Below are 25,040 nucleotides of genomic sequence, written 5' to 3'. Positions count from 1 at the left end.
TGAGAATTTCACTCAGGGATGGTTGGCAATATGACAATAATGTAAAGACCCAGCAGAGAGTTTGCTCAGATGAAATATTAAATAGGTGATATAAATGATCACAGACCTCTCCAACTCATAGCCTGAAGGAAATTAAACAAGATCTAAGAGAAATTAAACTTCAGGGAAGAAAATATTTTAGTCAAAATTGAAAACATAAAACTCTTCTCTTCCTCACCCTCAATAACATCTCTGTCCTATTGGACATTACTGAGGTTCAGTGATATTACATCAAGTATCTCTATGACCTTGGAGGCACTTGGAACAATATGTCCTAATAAGAATTATTTTTTTAACCATTACCTTCTGTCTTAAAATCAACACTATGTACCAATTCTAAGCCAGAAGAGTTATAAGGGCTACTTTAACTGGAGTTAAGTGGCTTGCCCAGGATCATACATCTAGGAAGTGTCTAAAACCAGATTAGAACCCAAGGTCTTCTAATTCCAGGTTTAGCCCTCTATCCACTGTGCCTCCTAGTTTCCCCCAACAAGAATTATTTTTCAAGATGATCAGTTACTTGAACTTCCCCACAGAGTTGCACTGTGACTTTGATACGATTCATAGTCCTAGATTTCTGCCTGTATATTTCTGATCCCTTTTCCCTTCACTCCTTTTCCACATCCCATGTTCTATATAACCAGTCCCCATCATCTGAACCACCAAGTTCCAAACTATCCTTCAAATACCAAGTTCCATCCCAGTATACTGTGCTCTGTGTCCTCCTTCAAAACAAAAAATACCTTTCTCCCACCATCCAAACACAGATTCTTCAGGAAAACCAATATCTAAATTAACAGCATGGATTCTTCTGGGTTGGGGATTTCTATTCCCTAAGAGATTTCATTTTCTTCTCACCCTGTGTCTAAATAATGCTTCCAATCCACAGAAGTCAAGTCTTTGCAAATTCTCAGAGTAGATTTATTTGACTGGGAGCCAAAGACAGAAGATGAAGGGGGTAAAGTAAAATTTTTAGAGGAGAGAATTCATCTCTCTCATCAGTCCCCTGCATGGGAGCATAGCAGTTCACCATATGACTGTGATATAGCTTGTAAGTGTCCTCTGGAAATGTTAAACTTCTTTTTGTGTCACTTTCCTTTAGAAGGCAATGTGTGTGATACAGTGGGAAGAACAATGAACAGTCTCATGTATAGAAACCTCAACACCCTACCCAGGTGTTACCTTGTAGCTGCATAAGAGATGGTGGAAGGGGAGGGAGGCTCCTGGGGACCACACAGAACCTCAGAGCTAGCTAGGGTAGGGGCACACAAACCTCCAGAATAAAATGACTCAAGCTTCCAGGAAACAGTTCAAGTTTGGACAATTGGCTGCATTTGACTTCCTAATCTTCAGAATATTCCTTAAGCTTTAAATTTATTAATTAGCAATTAAGCCATATATTCATCTCAATCCCTTAAATACGTATGGCCCACAGTTACTCAGATTTCAGATCTAGCCTGCTCTTCAGATTACATTTGCTTTCCTTTAGTCTTGAATCTTGGTTCTTCCATGCCTGAGAAATGTTAGCCTTCCCATGAAGAAGTCCTCCTCCCTGCTCTCTAATTACTACCTCAGGTAATCCCTGTCTCATAACTCATGGTCCTCCCCATAAAAAAGATTGACATTTGGCTAACTTACCACAGATATAGTTCGGTATGCATTCCCCTGGGTTGGTCAACACTGGTTGAAGCCCATCTTCACAGTGAGGTATAGGGGCCAGCTCGCAGTTCCCTGGGTCACAAACTGAAGAAAAGAGGAGAGAGTTCTAGTTAGCAGAAACACACAATCATATTAAGAGGTTGTCATTGAAACAATCAATGGATTAGGACCTAGTATTCAGTATCCATTCCTGAAGGAAGCAAAAACATCTATATCTTGTCTCTAGAAAGCTAGCAATCTAATGGCAAAAGATAAGATAGTCTAATACTTAAAAAAGAACAAATAAAAGAAGACTAATTACAAAAAATCTCAAATATATGTATATATATGTATATTCAAAGCATAGTATTTGGTTTAAAAACTTATTGAGACTATCAATTTGGATTTTCCAATCATTTAAACAAAGACTGGCTTGAATCTTACCTTTGGCTATATAATGGGATGAGGGATGGGAATGGCTGTCCCATGAGTGACCGGTCCTCAGAAAAAGTACAACAGAATTTGACAAGTACCAGCTCATGTGGCGATTTGGTGAGCCTGCTTCTAACAGGAATAATAAAAGATCTCTTCCTCTCTTCAAAACATAAATATAAATTCTCTGTTTCCTATCTATTTATTGTATGGTGATGAAAAGTCTTGTAACTCTCTGCTGAGCCAAAACAGAATGTGTAGAAAAATGGCAGAAATAGAGGAAAGCTCTGTCTCTCTGTCTCTGTCTCTCTGTCTCTCTGTCTCTAAGAGGTTTCAGGTGAAGAGGAAGAAGAAATGCCATGAGCCTCCAGGTGAGAAAAGGGATATGGACAATAGTAACATCAGGAAGAACAGTTGCCCACGTGGCTGCTCTTTCTTTCTCTTTGTTCTCTCTTGAACTTAAATGAATGAGTATTGGAAACAAAATGAACCAAATAACTTTCTGAGTTTTGAAAGGTTGGAAGATCCACTAGAGATTCAGCAATTCAAGCCATGGCAGAGTCTGCCAAGTAGCTGCAGCAGCCAGGTCTAATGAGGAACCAGTCCTCAAGGGCTACCAGCTTCACTCAACCCAGCAGAAAATCAATTCAGCAGCTGAAACACCACACCCTTAAAGCAGGAGACCAATTGGTCTATTAACTATGCCACACCCAGAAGTGGGCTTTGCAGAAGTAGTCACTACTTAAAGTCTGAATGCACTCTCTCAGGACCAGAGTGGTAAAGGAAAGTGGGCCCCCAATTTGGGATGTGGTTATATTTAGATTTTTGCTATATTTTCTCGGTAAATAATTTTTAACAGCTAATTGATGTTAATAAGTCAATTGATATTAAGAGATGGTACATGGCAATTGATACAGTGGGAAACGTACCAGAAGTGGGTTCATAAGCAATAGTATTTGAAAGATACCCCAAAACCCTCAAGGTCTCAGAAATGAGCTATCCAGCCTGCCATCATGAGTGGTGCTTCAGAGAATGACCCCAGAGCCTATTTCTACAGCTGAAAAACATATTTTCCCATAGTCTTAGTTAACAGCTAAATAAGAATAAATGTAGAATATTTATAATACCTCAAAGTAAAAAACTGACACAAACCTACTCACATAAACATGTACTCTCATACTCTGGCTCTGTCTACTTGCCACTCCTCAGCTCCCATCTCAGAATTTATTTTTCCCTGTGTGCAGATGACTAGGGTTCAGAACTATGTTGATCAGATATTTCACATCTGCCAGGGTTTCATCAACACTGTCTCCAATGCTGAAATCATTCTATAGAGAACTAGTAAGACATATTCAGTCTTATCAGTTGGATATAAGCTACCTTGATTCCCATACTCTCTATACACCCTAACTGGAAATCTGATGAAGTATACAATCTAAATGCTATGAAGTTCCATACTGTAAACACTGCCTCAACTTCCATAGTCACATCACTGACTAATTGTTCCCTCTTTTTCTCCTACACCACTAACACTTTTCCACCTTTCATAACCTTCTGTTCTCATCATAACAAACAGTTTGGGACTAGTTTCTAACCTATATCTCTTCCAATGTGAGAATATCCTCACTTTTATAGTCTGGAAAATATTACTGCATTTCCCCCATATAATGGAGATAATCAGGGAATATCCCATGATCTGCCAGACTGGGTCATTTCCAATGGAGCTGAGCCTCTGCCCTAGTCTCTTTTTGTGGACCTTATTCTTTGTCACTTTGCTAAAGGACTTGCACAACTAGAGTCTTCTGGTAGGTCCCCATCATCATTCTTACTGTGACTGAGGATTGTGTCTAAGTTGACTAGTAAATGAACAGGAAGAGCTGACAACTTGGTAGACCTCCCAAGGGAAATCATTCATACTCTCTCTTTCTCTCTCTCTCTCTCTCTCTCTCCTTTCCTTTCCCCTCTTCTCCATTCTTTAAATGTGCCATTTGTGACTCTAACTGCTCAACATTTTTGTGACTTTTATGTATGGAAATATTCATGTTTATTCATAATTTTCAAGTTCATAGTAAAACAAAATTTTTAAGAAATCTAAAGGAAGGCTGTTGGGCAGACTCAATGGAAGATATATGCAAAGATATACACATGAGTCTCACAGAATGATAACGCCTAAATAGTGAAAGGAAGTAGCATTAATAGCTGGAGGATTCAAAAAGTCTCTTAATGGCATCTCACTCAATAACAATAGTTCATTTTTACATAGTACTTTGAGGTTTACAAGGCAATTCCTCCCAAAGACCTCATGAGATAGGCAAAGCCAAGTTTAATAATTCCCTTTTATTCTGACATCAATCACATTAGTTATCATTCCCAGATCTGTTTCACCCATAAGATTAATGAGCATATTTTCTATGTCATTATTGAAGTAAATGAAAACACTGTTGAATAGATCTGAGCCCAGGGCAGAGTTCTGAGCAACTTAAATAAATATTGATTCAAGCAGAGAACAAGTTATTAATCAATACTCTTTGGGTACAGTTGTTAAAAGACCAGTAAATCCCTTTCATTGTGTAATTGTATAATTCATATTCATCATATCCACAAGAATATCATGAGAGACTTTTGTTAAATATATTGTTGATATTAAATATGTTACAACAATAGCATTCCCTTACTCTAACAACAGTATATCTATCAAAAGATGAAATTAATTCAGGTTGGCATAATTTGTTCTTAGTGAACCCATGATGGTTCATGGTGATTACCACATTCCTTTCTAAATGTTCACCAACCATCTGCTTAGTAATCAGTTCTAGAGACTTGTTAGGAATCAGGCTTACTGGACTATACTTTCTAGATACCAGACTTACTGAGTCTATAGTTTCCATAATCAACCTTTTCTCCTCCTTTTTAAAAAAAATCATATTTACCCAAATCCAGTTTTTCAGCTCCTTTGCCTTTCTATGTAATTTCTCAAAGCTTGTTACATATGTAAACTATTTCAACACCATGTCAATTTATCAAAATCTAGAGACAAACACAAAACCCCAGTGAATTTACGAGATGTCATAAATCAGATACATACCACACTCATACTCTGGGCAGCACTGTCCTGGATGCTGATGTAAACGGGCTACTTGACAGGGACCACATGTGGTAGCTACAATCAAAGACATAAAGAAAGAATGTTTTAAAAAAAGAAAGGGGGGGAAGGGAGGAAGGGAGGAAGGGAGGGAGGGAGGGAGGAAGGGAGGAAGAGAGAAGGAGGGAGGGAGGGAGGGAGGGAGGGAGGGAGGGAGGGAGGGAGGGAGGGAGGGAGGGAGGGAGGGAAGGAAGGAAGGAAGGAAGGAAGGAAGGAAGGAAGGAAGGAAGGAAGGAAGGAAGGAAGGAAGGAAGGAAGGAAGGAAGGAAGGAAGGAAGGAAGGAAGGAAGGAAGGAAGGAAGGAAGGAAGGAAGGAAGGAAGGAAGGAAGGAAGGAAGGAAGGAAGGAAGGAAGGAAGGAAGGAAGGGAGGAAGGAAGGGAGGAAGGGAGGAAGGGAGGGAGGGAGGAAGGAAGGGAGGGAGGGAGGGAGGGAGGGAGGGAGAGAGGGAGGGAGGGAGGGAGGGAGGACGGGAGGACGGGAGGACGGGAGGGAGGGAGGGAGGCAGGAAGGCAGGAAGGCAGGAAGGCAGGAAGGCAGGAAGGCAGGAAGGCAGGAAGGCAGGAAGGCAGGAAGGCAGGAAGGGAGGGAGGGAGGGAGGAAGGACAAAGATACAAAGAAAGAAAGAAAAGCCTGGCACAATTTGGAGTACCTATATATTGGAACAGGGGATCAGAAATGGACTTCTTAATAAACTAAATATATATTCCTCTGCCAAGGGTAATCCACCTTTAAAACAAGTATTGGGCCATGTGTCCAAGTCCTAGAAGAAACCACTCAATAGAACTAATGATATATTAAACCTCCTCTTGTGTTTGGCTTTCCTAGGGGTCTGTGTATATGAGATGAGGGGTTTGCTCTAAGTGGGTTTATGATCCATGAAGAGAGCATCGTCTCTCATTCCCCATTTTCTAACTCTAGCTGCCCTATATGTCTTCTCTTCCCGCATTAGCCAGTAAGCACATGCAGCAGCACAGGGGCTGTCTTTGTACCTCCTTTTATTTTCATTCCTAGAACTTAGCAAGAGGGCCAACAGACAGTAAGTAAACACAAGCAATAAATGCTTGTGATGTGACTTGTTGACGGTATGAAGGGAGCCAGCACTAGGCTGTGAAACAATGGCTGTAAACCAGTCCCTGTCTTCAAGAAATGTACATTCCTTGAAAGAGGTACAGAAATAGAAAAGATGTAATACATTCATAGTAAGTACACTGCAATTTGGGTCTCTTGAAGGTTCAATTAAGAATAGTTCTTTTTTTATTTATTTATTTAGCACTAAATATATAGCACTATATAGCACTAAAGGTTTATGAAGCATTTCCCTCTTCAAGTCCTCATGAGCTAAGTAGAGCCAAGTTTAATAAGTAGAGCCCTTTTAGAAGATGAGAAAATTGAAGCTCACAGAGATTGCCCAGTGCCACACAGCTAGTCAGTGGCAGATAGGTCTAGGGCTCTTTCCCACATACTGTACATGTAGTACCATAGCCTAGAGAGGTATAAAGAGGTAGCAGACAAAGGGACTCACATCTGGCTGTATGACAAGGCTGAGAGGTACAGTTGATCCTGCGGTCATTGAGACACATGCAGATCTGACAGGGCTGGCCAAAAGGCACCCATGTTTCCAGGTACTAAGGGAGAAGTGAGAAACAGTGAGGTCATAGGGAATCATGCAGGGCACACAGCGCCATTCTGTCCTATCTGGGTGATTATAATTCCTCCTTCCTGTGACTCGGTTTCCCCTTCAGTAAGTGGAAGTGATCACCCCCCCCCAAAATTTCTTTACTGATTTTTCATAAGAATTTGTCACTCTTACATGTCACTTTAAATTTACTAAGTGGTTTCCTCATCACCACTTTGTGAAATATCATGCCATTATTATTATCCCCATTTAAAAGATGAGGAAACTGAGGCTCCAAAAGATTAAGTTCATGGTTATACAATTTGATAGTATTCAAAAATCCATGTCTTCTAGCTCCCAAGTCAGTATTTCTTCCACTCCGATCATCCTCCCTTCCACTGAAATTGGGGCTCCTGTCCCTGGGGCCCTGGCCTCTGATAAGTGACCTTTCACCTTTTCTTACCTGGAGTCAGAGCACCAAGGCACTACTTGACCTGTTCAAAACAATCTGAATGTGCCCTTGTCCCCCATTCCCCATTTTCTAACTCTGCCTCCACTATGTATCTTCTCTTTCCTCACTGGAAGGTAAACATGTGGAGAACATGGGCTCTCTTTGTTCCTACTTGTATTTGCATTCCGAGAGCTTAGTAAGAAGGGCAACAAATAGTAATATACTATATATGAAGAAAGTGGTATCCCCTGTTCCCCATTTCTTGCCCATTTCACATTTAATGTTTGACTCTTAATAATGTTCATTGACTAAAACACCAGACAGCAGATGACCTCTGATGAAATGTAATGAATAATATTGGTCCAAGGAAATGTGTCTTCCTCCTCTCAATAAGGACACGGAGGCTACAGATGCAGATCTAGCTCTGCTTAAGTGTTTTCTTTGTTACATGGAAGGGGCAGGGATATTTAAAGGGCAAATGAGTGAGTAAAAACTAAAGGGCAACAAAAATTTTTTTGAAGTGTAGTTGGATGAAGAGGAAGGCAGAGGGGAATGGGTAGGAGGAGCAGTGAGGGCAATGTCACTGAGGCAGGAACCATAGGCTAGTAACCTCCTGGTTAATCTCACTGCCTCAAGTCTCCCCCATCTTCCACACAGATGCCAAAGTTACTTCTCTAAAGTGTGAGTTATTCTCTCTCTCTCTCTCTCTCTCTCTCTCTCTCTCACACACACACACTCACACACACACACACACACACACACACACACACACACACACACACACACACCACTCAAAAAAGCTCCAGTAATTTCCTATTACCTTTAAAATCAAATAAGGTTCCTATATTTGGCATTTAAAAACTCATTACAATCAGGACCATTCCTAACTCTGTAGTCACATTATACTTTCTCCATGCATTCTATTAATAGAGACATACTGTCCTACTTACTGTTCCTCACATACAATCAAGGATGTGCTGGTAAATGAACAACCAGCCTTCTGAAAACACAAACTTTTAAGCTTAATCTTCATTACTAATATTTTCTCCAATACTTTCTCAAGTCTTGACAATCAACAAAACTGTAAATGAATCTTTTAATGTACTGTTTGCTCATTAAAATCTACCTCAACTGAAAAAAATCAAATGTATATAAGTTATGAAATAGAAAGATAATGGGATTTTTAAAAGCACATATTATAAATCACTTAAACTTCCTTTCCTTTGGCTTTTAAAATCCAGAAAGATTTTTATCTTTCTAGACTAGTGGAGGTGCTCTTGCCTGGACATAGGGTGGAGTACAAATGCTCTGAAGGGATCTCGGATTCTAGATATTCGAGAGTTCCTGTGCTACCTTCTGATGAGCAAACTAGGTGCTAGGTTCTATCAGGGAGTAAAACCTTGCTGGATGCTCACAGCTTCCATCCTTCAGATGGGCCAGCAGATGGCACTCATGTACCAATCACAAAATGGCACCTCACTTAGAAAAAGAATAGGCAGCCCTGATCTCAAGTTCACAGCATCAATCAATCTCAACAAGTATTTACTGAGTGGCCAGAATATAGCTACCCAAAAAATTTGGGAATCTCATCTCTCAAAAAGCTTAAATCCTAGAGAAATGGATAGATGGCTAAGTTGATAGATTAGATAGACAAGCAGGCAGACAGACCGACAGATAGATGATGGATGAGAGACAGAGACAGAGAAAGATAGACAGAGAGAGATGGAGAGAGAGAGAAAGAGATATGGATAGATGGATGGATAGATGGATAGATAGATAGATAGATAGATAGATAGATAGATAGATAGATAGATAGATAGATAGATAGATAGATAGATGGGTGATAGATAGATAATATATTAAAGAAGTAATTGATATGTGGTAGATAGATCATTGCTAAAGGTGATAGGTGATAGTTAGACCAATAATTGATAGACAGAGGCTAGGTTACACAGATAATTGATAGATAATAGACTAGATAGAGAGGTGGTGATAAATTAGATAGAATATTGATAGAGGTATGATAGATTAAATAGACAATGATAGATTGATGATAGATAGCCATATATACATATGTATAGATGTATATGCATCTCTATATACATATCTACACATATAACAAATATTTTTAAAGCGTAACAGAGGTAATAGAGAAATATATTCAGTAAGCCTAGAGAGAGAGGAAATAGCTTTATTATGATTAGTATGAAAAATGGGGCCAATTCTAACATTTCCTTTTTTACAGAAGAAGAAACCTCAGTTCAGGATAAATCATAGTATTTCGAGGTTTGAAAAGACCTTAGTGGCCATCTAGTCAAAAAATAACTTTTAAAAATCCTTTCTATAATATGCTCAGAATGTAACCAACCAGTCTGTTTGATACCTCACCTAAGGGGGAAAGGGGAAAAAGGAATTTCCACAATCTCCATAGGCAGTCCATTACACTTTTAGAAGGTTCTAATTATCATGAAGTTCTTCTTTGTCTTGAGCCTAAATTTCCCTCTTTGAAGTTTTCGACCATCACTTTCAGTTCTGATCTCCTGAGCTAAGCAGAGGATTCGAATTTCTCTTCCATATTCCATCTATCATATCTTCTTGTCTACTACACATTAATTATTATATTCCTTGAATCACTCTTCCTATGAGATGATCTTGAAACCTTTTACCTTTTTATGTCTAGATTTGGAACTAGATGAATAACCAGACCCAAGAATAGGAATTAATGAGTGAATGACAAATTGCAAGGACAATTTTAGTGAAGGATTCTAGAGATTGGTCCTGGGGTCCATTGTTGTTCAATATCTCCATCAATGTTCAAAAAATGGTATGCCTGGCAATTTTTTTTGGATGATGCAAAGCTTAGAGAAATAGCTAATACATTTGCAAACAATTCAACAAGTACTTATTAAGCTCCCACTGTGTGCAATGCACTGGGGTAGATGCTGGAAATAGAAAAATAAAATGAAAATGAATGAAAAATGATCTCTGCCCTCAAGAAGCTTACATTCTTCTGGGATAATACAATATGTATACATATAAGTAAATAATAAAATAATTTCAGAAGTAACTAATGGATCTAGCAATTCAAATGGTTTAGAATCCATCAAAATGGATGACCATTTAACCCACTTCCCATTTCATCCACATAGCATGGGAGACTTTGTCAAATGATTTGTTAAAAATCTAAATTAACTATATCAACAGAAGTCCCTTAGTATAGCAGTCAAGTTCAAAAAGGAAATAAGATTAGCTTGGAATGACCAGTTTTCAACAAAGCCACGCTGAATCTATAATCACTACTTTCTTGCTAGGTGTCCACTAACCATCTCTTTAAAGATGTATTCCAACATTTTGCCAGGAATAAAAGTTAAGAACATAATCCCATAGTTTATTGACTTGCACGGTTCTACAATACCTCTCTCATTCTTATTCTCTCTCGAGGTGGGAGTAAAGGTTGCCAGAGATGGAAAATGCCAATCAGCTACATAAGATTCTATCTACTGAATCCAAGAGAAAAGTATTTTTATTCAGTTGTTAAAATCATGTCAGACTCTTTGTGACCCTTTTGGAATTTTCTTGGTAGATACTGGTTTGCCATTTCATTCTCCAGCATATTTTACAAATTAGGAAACTGAGACAATTAGGGTTAAAGTCACTTGTCCAGGGTCACAAAGCTAGTATCTCTGAAGCCAAATCTAAACTCAGGAAGATGAGTCTTCACAACTCCAGTCCAGGCACCCTATGCACTGGGACACCTAGCTGCCCTAGGAGAAGGGTGAGAAAGCCCAATTAAGACCATAGGTTCTTACCTCATGATGGACCCCATCTTCACTAATGCACTGGGTACAGGCTTCCTCAGGGACACACTTCCCCTCTAGCATCACCTGTCCAGGGTGACAGAAGCAGCCTTCTGAGGGATGGTCCACACAGGTGCTTGAGTTACCATCACAATGCCTAGGACAGTCCTGCTGGCAGTGATGATATACCATAGAGGATGGGCACTTTATAGCTGTAGACAGATAGGCATGAAAATTCTCAATAAGACACATTGATATGAAATATCAATAATAATGATCCTCTTATTAATAATAACAAATAATGTTTATATAGCACTTTGAGATTTACGAAGCATTTTCCTCACCAAAAAAAGGCTGTCACATAGTAACATCAATGTTATTTGTCCCTACATTACAGATGAGGAAACTGAGGTTTGGAAAGGTACTTTCTCTGGGTCACATAGCTAGAAAGTAAAATATGTGGAAAATACAGAATAACAGGTAATCCCAGCAGCACATACATTTTGCTAAAGAAGACGTTAAACTTATGCAGAATATGAATGTGTTTAATATTCTATGATTTTTATGGAATAGTGAATCTTTAGTTACAAAGATCAAGCTTTGAAGGAACAAAAAACTATCTAGTTTCCCCATGTGGTCCTATGCTCTACCTTCTTCACTCAATCATTGTGTGCTGAGAATTAACTTCTAGAGGAGGCTAAAAGGGGTTTTATTTTAAAGGATTTCTCTGCAGAGTAAATACTCAAAATATCCACATCAAGTACTCAATAAAGAACTACTATCAAATCAATATAAAACCAGTATTTTTATGCTGAATGTCCTAATAGATTGATTTGATACTATTAACACCAATATTGTGAGCAGTAAATAACTTTGTAAAAAAGTCCCATGCAATCATTCCAAGCCCATCTAAAATAATTTCAGAAATTCCAAGTAACTCTAGATATTATACTGTCGTTGATCTGTGTAGTGCTTATTTTAGCATTCCAATTGCAAAGGAAAGCCAAAAAAATCTTTGCTTTCACTTGGAATGGGACTCAGATGACATGGGGAAGATAACCAATGGGATTCTGCAATAGCCCAACAACATTTTGCCAAATCTTGCAACAAGATTTAAAGAACATCCAATTCAAAGAAAGTAAAATCATGCACTATGTGGATGACATTCTTCTGGCATCCCCATCTGCTAAAGTTTGTTACCAGGACAGTAAAAAAAAAAAAAACTCCTCCTAGAGCTATATAAAAAAGGCCACAAAGTTTCCAAATCAAAGCTACAATGGGTCATGCCTAAAGTGGAATGCCTAGGATTTATCTTGGAAAAAGGGATGAGAAAGATTTCCAAGAAAAGAGTAGAGGACATACAGAAGCTCAGTGTGCCAAAGACTAAGAAACAATTGAGAGCCTTTTTAGGAGTGACAGGTCTCTATAGACAATGAATCCCAGGCTATAGCCAAATAACAAAATGCTTTACGGACTTAACTAAAAACATAGTCACAGAACCTTTGAAACTAACAAAAGAGCATCTCCAAGCCTTGGCACAGCTCAAAGAAGCAATCATAACGGCTCCAGCCTTAGGTATTCCAGACTACAACAAAGAATTCTATCTCTTTGTACATGAAGCAAGAGGCATAGCTTCTAGAGTGTTAGTCCAAACTTTAGGACACAGTTTTAGGACATTGGCATATTATAGTACACATCTGGATATAATTGGGAAAGGAATAATTCCCTGTTTGAGAGCAATCACAGACACATCAACCATGATTCAAAAGTCATATGATTTGGTATTAGGATCAAAACTTAATGTCTACTCTTCACACCAGCTAGAATCCATATTGAAGAAATGTCATTTACAAGTTTTCACACAGCAAAGACTTTCTCAATATGAAATTGTGTTTCTAAGCAATGAAAACATCACTTTAAAACATTGCCAACCATTGAATCCGGCATCTTTGATTCCAGATCTGCCATTTGAAGGGGAACCCATACATAATTGTGTGAATCTTAAAAATTCTCAGACCCTACTTCAGAAGATTTGATTAAGACCATTCCCCATTTTAAACAATGAAGGTACTTGATCAGGAATGTGAGAACTCTACTCCACCCATACTTAAGAATACTTTAGGGGAAGGTAAAGTTGTAAACTTTTTACTGAACAATGAAAAGTACTTAACCCATACTTAAAATAAAGCTAAAAAACCTTAAGCTAAGTCTATTTTTAGATCTAATACAAAAAGGTGCTAAGTACCTATGAAGGTCAAATTAATCACTAAAAGGTCAGGCAACTTGTAAACTTTCAAGGGGCAAAGAGGTGTGAACTTACTCAGAAGTTTTAGTCTACCCAGAGAAGTTGAGAACTAAAGAAGGTGTGAATTAAGAATGGTCAGTCCTGTGAAAACGTCTACTGTGATTGGTAGATGTGAGAACTTAGGGGAGGTGACATAGGAGAAAATTCTCTTTAAAAGGAGAATCAGAAGGCCTCTGAGGTAAAATTCAACCTTGGAAGCTGAAGTGGAGCTCAGGAGCTGAACTGGTGGGTCTCTCTGAACACTAGAATCTTGCTTGGGACAAATCTTGTGGTGAGTTGATAAAAGACTGACTGATCTCTCTCTTAAGGCTTTGGCCTAGGCTGGCCTGGGCTGGCCTAGCCCTTTTCTCATTGTTTCCTCTCTCTCTCTCTCTCTCTCTCTCTCTCTCTCTCTCTCTCTCTCTCTCTCTCTCTCTCTCTCTCTCTCTCTCTCTCTCTCTCTCTCTCATTAATTCTTTATTTGTATTAATTAAAATCTCCATTAAAAACCCAGCTGACTTGGGTATATTTCATATTTGGGAATTTTTCCCTGGCGACCACTTTATATTTGATTTAACTCAAGACAATGTCTTGAAACCATATTCCGTGGTCACAGTTTATGCCAACCATTCTTTTATCTGTAACAGTTTAAGGCCAACACTACTTTAATTGTAAAAATTGCTAGGAAACAATATCATTAGGAGAAAAACCAAGAAATGATTTAAAAGACACTCCCCTGGAACAGCCCAAAATTGAAATGTATACTGATGGTTCAAGCATGATAGTTAACGGAGAAAGGTACACTGGAGCAGCAGTAGTAACACAAACAGAGGCATTATGGTATGCATCCTTACCAAAGCACGTGAGTGCTCAAGGGGCAGAGCTAGTTGCTTTATTAAATGCTTTGCAAATCGGGAAAGATAAATGGGTTAATATGTAAACAGATTCCCAGTACACATTTTCAGTAATTCATGCCACAGCAGAAATTTGGAAACATAGAGGATTTTTGATAAATGCAGGCAAAAAGATCGCATATGCCAAAGTAATAATGCAACTTCTTGAGGCCGTACAACTGCCCAACGAAGTGGCAATAATCCACTGTAGATCACATACAGGGGCTAATGATCATGTGTTCTTAGGAAACCATAAAGCTGACATTGAAGCAAAATTTGGAGCTAGAGAAGGAACTCTACATGTATTGAATTTCTCAGTAGTTGAACAGGACAATCTAACTAATACCTACAATGAACAGAAAATTCAATCATGAATAAAGAACTTAGGGGCAAAGCAAATAAGAGATATATGATTTTCGCAACTAAGCAAGCCCATCCTGCCTAGAACATTATTTTATCACATGTGCAATGAAATACATGCACAAGGATACTGTGAAACCCAAGCTGTGATTGATTCAGTGAGACGATTTTGGACTGCACCAGGAATATCCTCATATGCCATAAGAATTTGTCAAAAATGTAAAATTTGTATGCAGTTCAATCAGGGAGTTTATAGAGCAAAAGGGTTTATAAGACAAAAAATATATATACTCCATTTGATTGCACACAGATAGATTTTATCAATATGCCAAAAGACAAAGGGTTTAAGTATTGCCTTGTCATCATAGACAGACTGACTAGATGGCCAGAAGTTTTTCCTGCCAAAAAGAACAACGCAGCATTTGTAGTCAAAATCCTATTAAAAGAAATCATACCTAGATTTGGGATTCCCTCAAAATTTGACTCAGACCATGGAAGTCACTTTACTCAATCAATATTGAATGAAATTTATAAAAATTTAGGAATACAAGCAATATACCACACACCATATCATCCCCAAAGTTCAGGGCAAGTGGAGAGATTAAATAAAGACATCAAAACATTGATAGGAAAGTTTTGTGCAGAAACATACCAAAAATGGACAAACATTCTGCCATTAGTTCTGTTCCATCTTAGAACATGACCCAGTGGAGATTTGCACATCTCTCCATTTGAGATGCTATATGGATACGCAATTTGACAAGGAAGGACTTGTAAACCAGCTTACATTGCAATGATAGGTAGAGACTGTCAATTAACAAAATATATACAAGCTTTACAGACAAGAATATCAAAGTTGCATGAAATGGGCTTGATACAACAAGCAGTATCCCTGGATTACAATTTGCACAACATCAAACCAGGAGACATAGTATACTTAAAAATTTTCAATTGAAAATTGGCTACAGACATAAAATGGACTGGACCACATGAATTATTGCTTACTACCCCAACAGCTATAAAAATTGCAGGGAAAGACTCATGGTTCCACTGTTCCCACGTGAAACCAGAAAAAATCAACATCACTGTAACAGACATAGAAAACAATTAGGCAAAAAATAGTGTTGATAAATGAAGACAAAAACTGATTAACATAAAAAAGTACACCACAAAGAAATAATAGTGACACATAATGGTTGAGACAAATTTCCAGCCCAGAGGAAAAGATTTTAAACCATCCCAGAAGGAAGGCATTAAGAAAAGCTGCTAGAGACAGGAAACAAAGAGGAAAAGCTGAAACCGTCAGCTAAGACTTTGAACTTTGTAAATTTGTTTATGTAAGAAGAGGACAAATGGAAAGCGAGACATATGTAAGACTGAGTATGTTGAAATAATGTATCTATAATTAGGTTAGTAACATAGTGATAGAGTCTATAAATATTAAGCATAGCATGTATATATATATAGTATATAAGATTAGGTTATAGATTAGACTAGAGACTTAGATAATAGTTATAATAAGTAGGGAATCGATTATGAGTAAATTAAGTTAAACATAGCACAGACAATTAGTTATACATAGGAATAGACTTAAGCTATTTGCAGATAGTAAACTTTTAATTGTTTATTGTAAAGCTGATGCTGAAATTGTGTTTAATGGAAATATATTTAGATAAGATAGTCTGTAAGTAATAATATATATAAAATAGGAAAACTGTTTTAGTTAACTTAGTAAGAGTAAGTAGTATTAGCACTAAGATTCAAATTTCTTTGTAATGATTTTGTTTAAACATTTATTGTACTGAATTTATTGTAAAATCCTTAAATTACCCTTACCCAAACTTTCCTGCATAGAATTCCTTAGAGTAGATTTAGTAAATTGGTAACTATAATAAAAAGTGACCTTGGGAAGGTCACTACAAAAAAAGGGGACAATTGTGGAAAGGAAACAAGAACAAGTTCTGAACTTTCTGCCACTGTGTTGGAATAAGCAACAGTGGGAATATCCATAGAGAGGAAATTGTCAAGACTGACAGTTGGTGGGGAAAGGGGAAACTGGGAGTGGCAGTTGGGTCTTGTGACTAGCACTTCTTTCCTGCTGGGCTTCCTTCCTTCCTGGTGTTGGAGGTGGGTGGAGTGTTGGCTTCCCAGTCTGGATTAGGAGTGCCTCTACTCAATTCAGCCTGAAGATACAGGCCCAACCAGTTCTGAAAGTTAGAACTGTTCTTGTTGCTTTCTGTCTACTGCTAAGATTCTGAAATTGACAAAACTAGCACAGATATAGCGTAGACAGGAGTGGAAGAAACCCTCTACCAGCCTGTGAGGCCTGGTCTCAGCTCCAAAGCTGAGAAAAACTCCAACCTCATTTAGGGAACTCCCTCTTCCCTTTTTCCCTAATTTCTCTCCAATCCAAATTGGTTATTAAAATTTCTCTTCGCAGTCCGATAAGTGGACTATCTTTTCTGGGCATAGAGGGAGCTGAACATCAGATCAGTCATCAATGACAAACAGTCCTTATCAGACCCCTGCTACTGCCTCTAGGCAGGGGGCATCTCTCACCTTTGCCTCCCCAGCAGCAATATTCCCTCTTTCCCTTAAACTCCTCCATTCCCTGCTACAAACCTTCCTCATCCCCTGTTTTTCTAATCCCCACATCTTTCACTGTAAATATTACAATATAGAATCAAAGCCAGTTAGACACAAGAAGTCTTAAAGTTCATCCTGTCCATTGATTCCCAACTCATTTGACCAGAGACTAATTTGGGACTTAAAACACATTGTTGAAATCTATAAATGCTCTGCCATTGGAGCCTGGTATGAAGTATCTCCAAAAGAAAGGGAAAATAAAGAAAATTTTGAGGCAAAACAAAGAAAATAAATGTCATTTTCATCATCAAAAACACTATATGCAGTATATTTTTGTACATACCTAATTTCATATTTCTTTTTTTTTTAGAAAGGACTGGCAAGGGGGTATCTGGGTAGCTCAGTGGATTGTGAGCCAGGTCTAGAGATGGAAGATCTTTGGTTCAAATCTGACCTTAGCCTCTTCCTAGCTGTGTGACCCTGAGCAAGTCACTTGACTCCCATTGCCAAGCCTTCACCACTCTTCTGCGTTGGAACCAATACACAGTATTGATTGAGAGAGAGAGAGAGAGAGAGAGAGAGAGAGAGAGAGAGAGAGAGAGAGAGGGAGGGAGGGAGGGAGGGAGGAAGGGAGGGAGGGAGGAAGAAAGGAAGGAAGGAAGGAAGGAAGGAAGGAAGGAAGGAAGGAAGGAAGGAAGGAAGGAAGGAAGGAAGGAAGGAAGGAAGGAAGGAAGGAAGGAAGGAAGGAAGGAAGGAAGGAAGGAAGGAAGGAAGGAAGGAAGGAAGGAAGGAAGGAAGGAAGGAAGGAAGGAAGGAAGGAAGGAAGGAAGGAAGGAAGGAAGGAAGGAAGGAAGGAAGGAAGGAAGGAAGGAAGGAAGGAAGGAAGGAAGGAAGAAAGAAAGAAAGAAAGAAAGAAAGAAAGAAAGAAAGAAAGAAAGAAAGAAAGAAAGAAAGAAAGAAAGAAAGAAAGAAAGAAAGAAAGAAAGAAAGAAAGAAAGAAAGAAAGAAAGAAAGAAAGAAAGAAAGAAAGAAAGAAAGAAAGAAAGAAAGAAAGAAAGAAAGAAAGGAAGAAAGAAAGAAAGAAAGAAAGAAAAGAGAAAGAGGGAGGGAGGGAGGCAGGGAGGAAGGAAGGAAGGAAGGAAGGAAGGAAGGAAGGAAGGAAGGAAGGAAGGAAGGAAGGAAGGAAGGAAGGAAGGAAGGAAGGAAGGAAGGAAGGAAGGAAGGAAGGAAAAAAGGATGGACTGGCAGCAGTTTTATAGAAGTCCTCTAATATCAGGGTAGTTTTGAATATTACATAGAACATCAGAGATTGTTGGGTCAGTTTGGGAAACAATAATTCAGTCTATGTTCTTCATTTTACAGATGAGGAAACTGAATTCTAGAGAAATGAATTCATTTGCCCATGGTCATATAGCTAATTAATGGAGACTGCCTCCAAATCCAAGTCTCCTGACCCTTAGCCTAGTATACTTTCTAGAACTCTCCTCCAAGATGCTTTCCCATCTTATTTTCCAAAACCCTAAATGACTGATAACTAGGATTATGATTAGTCTTTGACAAAATAGGAAACTGAGACAAGGAGTAATTTAAAGGAATTTCCACAAAGTCAGCAAACCAAGAACACAGAACTCCTTTAGATGATTCAGCCAAAGAATCAATACAAAGTGGAGAGAATTCTAACTAACAGAACTTAAATTGTCTTCTTACACACCAACCAATAATTGATTTTCTAGGGACTTCCCTTGTGAAAAGTCTGACAGAACATCTTAAAAATGCCCATAGAAATCAGAGAAACTGCCCTGTAAGTGGGGAGAGGAACCCTGAAACAATTCCACATATATACAACTAAGAAAATTTAATGAGGTTAATGTGCAACAAAGAAAAAATGAATAAAGATGTCCAGGACTGGACTTGATAAAATAGGATAGGTTCACTAATTATTGCCTGGAACAGTACTTCTGAGAACTGTAAGGTAACCAAGAGATTTCTGTCACAACAAAATGTGGTTTAACTAAAATGGGCCAATGCCTGACTATATGCTTAGACCAGGTAAATCTAATTCCTAAAAAAAAACAAAACAATAAGAACAAAAATAATAATGTTTTACATTTAAATCATACTGGAATATCTGTGATCTTGTTTGATCCTCACATTACTCCTGAGGGACGGGTCATGCAAGAAGGCAATTTTGTGCAGTGTGGAGTACTTGCCTTGGAATAAAAAAACCTGGGTTTGAATTCTACCACTTACTATATATAAGCTAGTATAAGCTCTCTGAGCCTCAGAATCCCCATTGGTAAAATAGGGATAAAAGCTTGATTTTAATAGGGTCCTGTTAAAAATAAATAATAATAATTGTATTACCTAACCCTCAGACATACTGTGAAGACCCACTTATAAACCATGGTGGCACAGTGGATAAAGCATCAGCCCTGAAGTTATGAAGACACAAGTTCAAATCCAGCCTCAGACACTTATTAGCTATTTGACCCTGGGCAAGTCACTTAATCTCTATTTTTTATCTCAGTTTTCTAATGTGCAAAATGGGGATAATACCTCTCAAAGCTGTTGTGAGGATCAAAAAGATAATAATTTTAAAGTACTTAGCACAGTTCCTGCTGCAAAAGTAAGTGGTAAATAAATTTTAGCTATTATTAGTATTATTATTACAGAAACAGGAGCTCATTCAAAGCAAGGTCTTCTTAGCATGCAGATATGGGGATGCTTAAGTGAAGGCCACACAGTTAGACTCACCACAGAAATCTGCAGTCCTCCAGTTGACACAGACTCCATGTGTTCGGCAGAGGTGAGCATAGGAGGAAATCACCTCGCACACTTGCTCCTCGTGACACCTGTTCTGTTGGCAAATAGCATAAAATGTGGTTGGAGCAAGGACACGGTGGCATTCAGCAAACACAGAGGAGAGGAGGATCTGGCACTGAGTGCTGCTGGAGTCCAGACACTGTTCTTCTGCGATGGGTTCACAGATGGTACCCGGCTGCTGGACTGTCCACTCCTGGATAAGCACGTTGTGGTCTGTGGTGACTGTGCCATCCCTAAGCATGAAGTCATTGGACCCATTCTCATCACAAATCCCTAAAAAGAAAGAATGTAAAAGGTTTGCACCAGCTTCTATGTAGACACACTGATGGGAATCCCTGGATTCTCCATCTCCCTCATGTTCAGAACAGCTTTTCCTACGTCTATGAGGATCTAGAGCTATACAAAAGCAGATGGATGGAGGTACAAAAATAAAGCTCTCACCACAGAGTCCATAGGTTTTGGGAGCAAGGGTCTTGGGACTGAGTTGCAGCTGAAATTCATTGTTCTGTGGTGTGAATGTTAAGACGTGGTTCAAGTGTGAGAACCTGATCTCATGCATGATGGCTCCATAGGTGTTGACTTCCATATTTTCATCCACATAGGGAACTGAAACCAATCGTCCATTCACAGTCACCTGCTCAGGTAAAGGAGAAAAGACAGCAATCACCTTTATATACTTTTGGAGGTTTGCAAAGCATTCTCCTCATAATTCTTTGGAGGAGGTAATGCATATCTTTTTTATCTCCATTTGATTAGGTGACTTGCCCTATGGTTGCATAGAGCTGGGATTTGAACACAGGTTCCCAATTCCAAGTTCAACATGCTTCCCACTAAACAATGTAGCCCCTCTAAGATTTATCAGTTAGCAAGGATTTTGTCAGAGCTGGATGCCACCAAAAAACCTGGATCTTTTTTCCTCATTGCACTCAATTTAAAATTCAATATTTACTAACAACAATGAATAGGATAACCAGAATCTGAAAATATTTGGAAAGGAAGGAAAAGGAGTATGACACATCCTACCTGAAAGTAAATTGATTGGAATAGCAAACATGAGTGTGAACCATGGATTTCCCACCCATAGCACCCTCAGAGAAAGTTGGAGGGGGGAGGGAATCTGGTGATTTTGGGCAATCACAGTTTCCAGGGGTATCAGGCCCCAGAACATCATTCTATTCCTGGAGATTTGTACAAAGTATGGGATAACCCAGGAAAATGCTATAATGCTATCTGGCATCTCCAAATGTTACTCTTCTAATATTAATGATAACAATAACTAGCATTTATATAGAGCTTTAAGGTAAGCAAAACACTTTATGTATGTTAGCTCATTTAATCCTTTCAACATTCCTATAAGTTAAATGCTATTATCCTTGTTTTATGGATAAGGGAATGGAGATGGTCAGAGATTCAGTGGCCTGACATATAATAGCCTCTTACTAAAGATTGATTGGTTGGTTGATTTGCTCTGGGTCATTCAGCCAGTACAGTTATCCTTTCCACATCATCTTTCTCCATTGAGGTTTCATTATATCCTGGGTCACCATAAAAATTAAATGAGAATTTGGGGAGAATTTTGAGGAAGCTGCAGATGACATGTGAAACCCAGCAAACTGCTAGAAACTCAAAAATACATACTTAACCCAAAACTTGCAATAGGATACAGCAAACACTCCATAAAAGAAAAAGGGGGGGGGGGGGAAGCAGATTTCTTCTGGCATGAAAAGAAACCAAAAAAAATTTATGCAGATTTTACAGAACACAGGAGTGCTGGGCTTCTAACCCCATGATATGAAAGGGAGAACTATAAAATGAGACAGAATTTTGACTTGGTTCCTCCTTAGTCCAGTTTCCATGCTCTATCCATGGTTCTGCCCATCTTCCATTTAGACACAGTGAGAAATAAAATAGTACAACACAAGAATCATGAGTGGAAGCCAAAGGGGGAACAGCCTGAGTATACCTTGAGACATTGTGGTTCAGCAAGACTGGAAGTGTGAGTTGCTTTAGCTACTTGTGTTCCCCACATCTGGGCCTCTCTACTGGTTTACATTGCTTCTCACTGATATCATCGGCATTTGTGGGAGAGTGGACCCCAGATTTCCTGGGGGAATGTTTTGTGAACGCTTCATGTTATATCATGTCAATAAATACCTTTGCTTTAGGCATGAGGGAAAGAAGGTAAAGCATGAGAGGAAAACAGTTTGCTGAGCCTGTGGACTAAGGAGTCCCTGATAAGAATACCTAGTAAAAACAATTCATTCATGATTCAGTTGGGTTCAAGTGGGCTCTCTAGAACATTTTAGCCCTCACCTCCATATCACTGTGGAGCTGGATGGACAGGCCCTTGTGTTTAACTTCTATGGACTTCATGCAGGTTGCCTTCATCCCAGGGTTACAGACCCCATTGTGAAGATTTATCTCCAGGTCTTGTTCTTTGCTATTGAAAAGGACATAGGAACAGCTGCCAGTCAGCTTGAAGTCCTGGCCATCAAAAGTCACAATGTGCCTGGTGGAGCTTCCCATACATAAGCCTAGGCAGAATGAATGAGAGAGGAGAAAAAATGATGAAACTAACAGGAGTATTGGGGTGCCTCATACATGCCTGGTATGGGAGGAAGATTAAGTCTGGACTTGGAGTTAGAGGACTTCTGTTCGGGTCCTGGTTCTGGTCATTATTGCCTATGTGACCTTGGACAACTCTGATTCTCAGTTTCTTCATATATAAAATGAGTACACTGGACTAGTTGATATCTGAAAGGCTCTTCCAACTCCAAATTCAATGACCCCAAGTTCTAAAGACTTACATGCTCTTTATTTGGAATATGTCATCAAATCACTCACATTCCTACAACATGAAATAAGGGCAGATAGAATGTCAGAGACCTTTGATTCCAACTAATATAATTAGTATATATTTTATTTTTGTATAATATGTGTTTTATTATACATATATAACTAAGACCCAGAGAAGGTAGAGTCTCACAGTTAATTAGTGGCAGGTGTCCTAAGCCTGATTAAAGGGTTTGGATGGCTCTTAAGCAGGTTCAATCTTCATTGGATGGTCCTTTGAAGCAGGTTAAAAAATTGATTATACTTCTAAAGAGAAGGCTATTTCATGACTTACCTCCTCCAAATTAAAATATACAAAGTGAATAATTCATTCTGCAGGAATGCCTTGGCTTAAGAAACAAAGTCAGGTTCCAAAGGTATCATGGATCATTGACATCATAAGCAAGCAATAGCTCACTCTGAAGAGAATTCACCTTAAGACAAATGGATTCTTTTGACTGCCAAATGACTCATGATACCAGTAGTAATTTTGACTTTAATACCTTAAGAGATCTTGCAGCAAGGCATGTTTCTGGAGCCAAAACAAATGGTCTAGACTCTCCACTCTTTCCTTCACCTTCATTTGCAATAATTCATAAATTCTCCAAGTTCCTATTAAAGCACCATTTGCAAGTTCTAATCATCATGGAGCTGGAGAAAATGAGTCTGTGAAAATTCTTACACTGAAGCAAGGGTAGTCATAAACCACTCAAAAAGAAGCAGCTTAGGCCTTCTCTTGGCACTCCAATACAGTGTCTGCATTGGCAACTGAAAAACGCCACAAAGAAAACAAAGAAAAAACCCAGTAATATGAATAGTACATATTTTAACCAAATAAATCTATCACTGCAACATTATCCTCCTTACTGCATCATTTTCATAGGATGACATTAACTAAATGCAAACTAGAACATAGACTTTTTTAAATTAATTTTTGATAATAAAATATATTACTATTACTTTGAACTCTATTGCATGCAGTTTTATGGAAAATCTACATAATATACACATATATTGTTGTGAAATAGAAACCCACAGACTCCATATAGACAATTGAGGTAAATAAAGTCAAAAAGCCAAATTTCTCCAAGGCAAGGTAGAAAGTTAGATTTTATTGAAGAAGGCCAAATCCTCCAAAAAAAAGCATTCTCTTGCATGTATTACATTGTCAGACCCCAGGAAGAGACAATGCCCAGAGGCTGAGACCTGGTTTATATAACAAAATGACCTATCACAAGACATAACATCATATAGACCTTTTTTTAGAAACAGTTACCCAATTACAAAGCTGATCGGTTAGTTCATTTCGGAAAGCCTATATTAGTCTTTAGACTAATCACTTAGTCAGGTCAAATGACCATTACCTCTCTCTCATCTGATCTGGGAGGAAGGATGGTTATTTTCAAACAAGGAAGGGTTCATGATGTTTGTGCCATATTGGGACATGAGATTCAGATAGTCAGCATCTTATGATAAAGAGAAGTACAAACTTAGGGAGGGGTTAGACATCCCTTTAGAAGCAGTTTTTATGCTTTAGTTAGAAATCCTTGTAAAAATCATGAGTTCAACTGATTGTATTAAGATTATACTGGAATTTATACTAATCACCTTAGAATCACAATACTGATTATCTGAAACCTATCACTATCACTAAAAGCCAATCAAGTATAAGGGGGCAGGGGTCTTTTTTCCCCACAATATATCTCTTTGATCACTGAGAAAGATCACAGACCATTAATTTTCAATTATAGCTAGTCTGATCAGTAAATTGATTTTATTTACCTGTGTGACAGAGGCTGGCACCTGGAACCCAGACTACCAATATTTTTAACCATTACATGTTATATATATGATTAAACATGTATATGTTTATATAATTATACATTTTATGTATACATATAATAATAATAATACATATTTAAATGGTCACTTGTTTTTCTTAATGCTGGGGAACATTTTTACTAATTTCCTGAAATAGAATGTTCATTTTTCTTTCTAAAAATATATTTTTTAATTTTCCTGGATGTCAGTAACCCTGGACAAAAACGGTGTATTTTCTAATTCTCTTAGCTTTTTTTTCCCTTCTACTTTGGCTACAATTTTTTTCACTTATAGGGAACATGTTATTTTCCTCTATTCGTTTTTTC

General features: G+C 38.3%; 1 protein-coding gene across 2 annotated transcripts in view; it reads right to left on the bottom strand.

Annotated features, from left to right (window-relative positions):
- Window positions 1–25,040, bottom strand: part of VWF (von Willebrand factor) — a 229,350-nt gene that overhangs the window by 33,684 nt on the left and 170,626 nt on the right. For both annotated transcript variants that reach the window (XM_056797289.1, NM_001246274.1), the window contains 7 exon segments: window positions 22,375–22,595; window positions 20,503–20,695; window positions 19,993–20,334; window positions 11,128–11,327; window positions 6,775–6,877; window positions 5,195–5,269; window positions 1,678–1,782 (listed from right to left, as the gene is read on the bottom strand). In XM_056797289.1, coding sequence (XP_056653267.1) covers window positions 1,678–1,782; window positions 5,195–5,269; window positions 6,775–6,877; window positions 11,128–11,327; window positions 19,993–20,334; window positions 20,503–20,695; window positions 22,375–22,595 — 1,239 coding nt within the window.

Source organism: Monodelphis domestica, chromosome 5 (genome assembly GCF_027887165.1).
Source record: "Monodelphis domestica isolate mMonDom1 chromosome 5, mMonDom1.pri, whole genome shotgun sequence".
NCBI classification, from domain to species: domain Eukaryota; kingdom Metazoa; phylum Chordata; class Mammalia; order Didelphimorphia; family Didelphidae; genus Monodelphis; species Monodelphis domestica.
The sequence above is the reverse complement of the archived record's forward strand: the minus strand, read 5'-3'. Positions and strand labels throughout refer to the sequence as shown.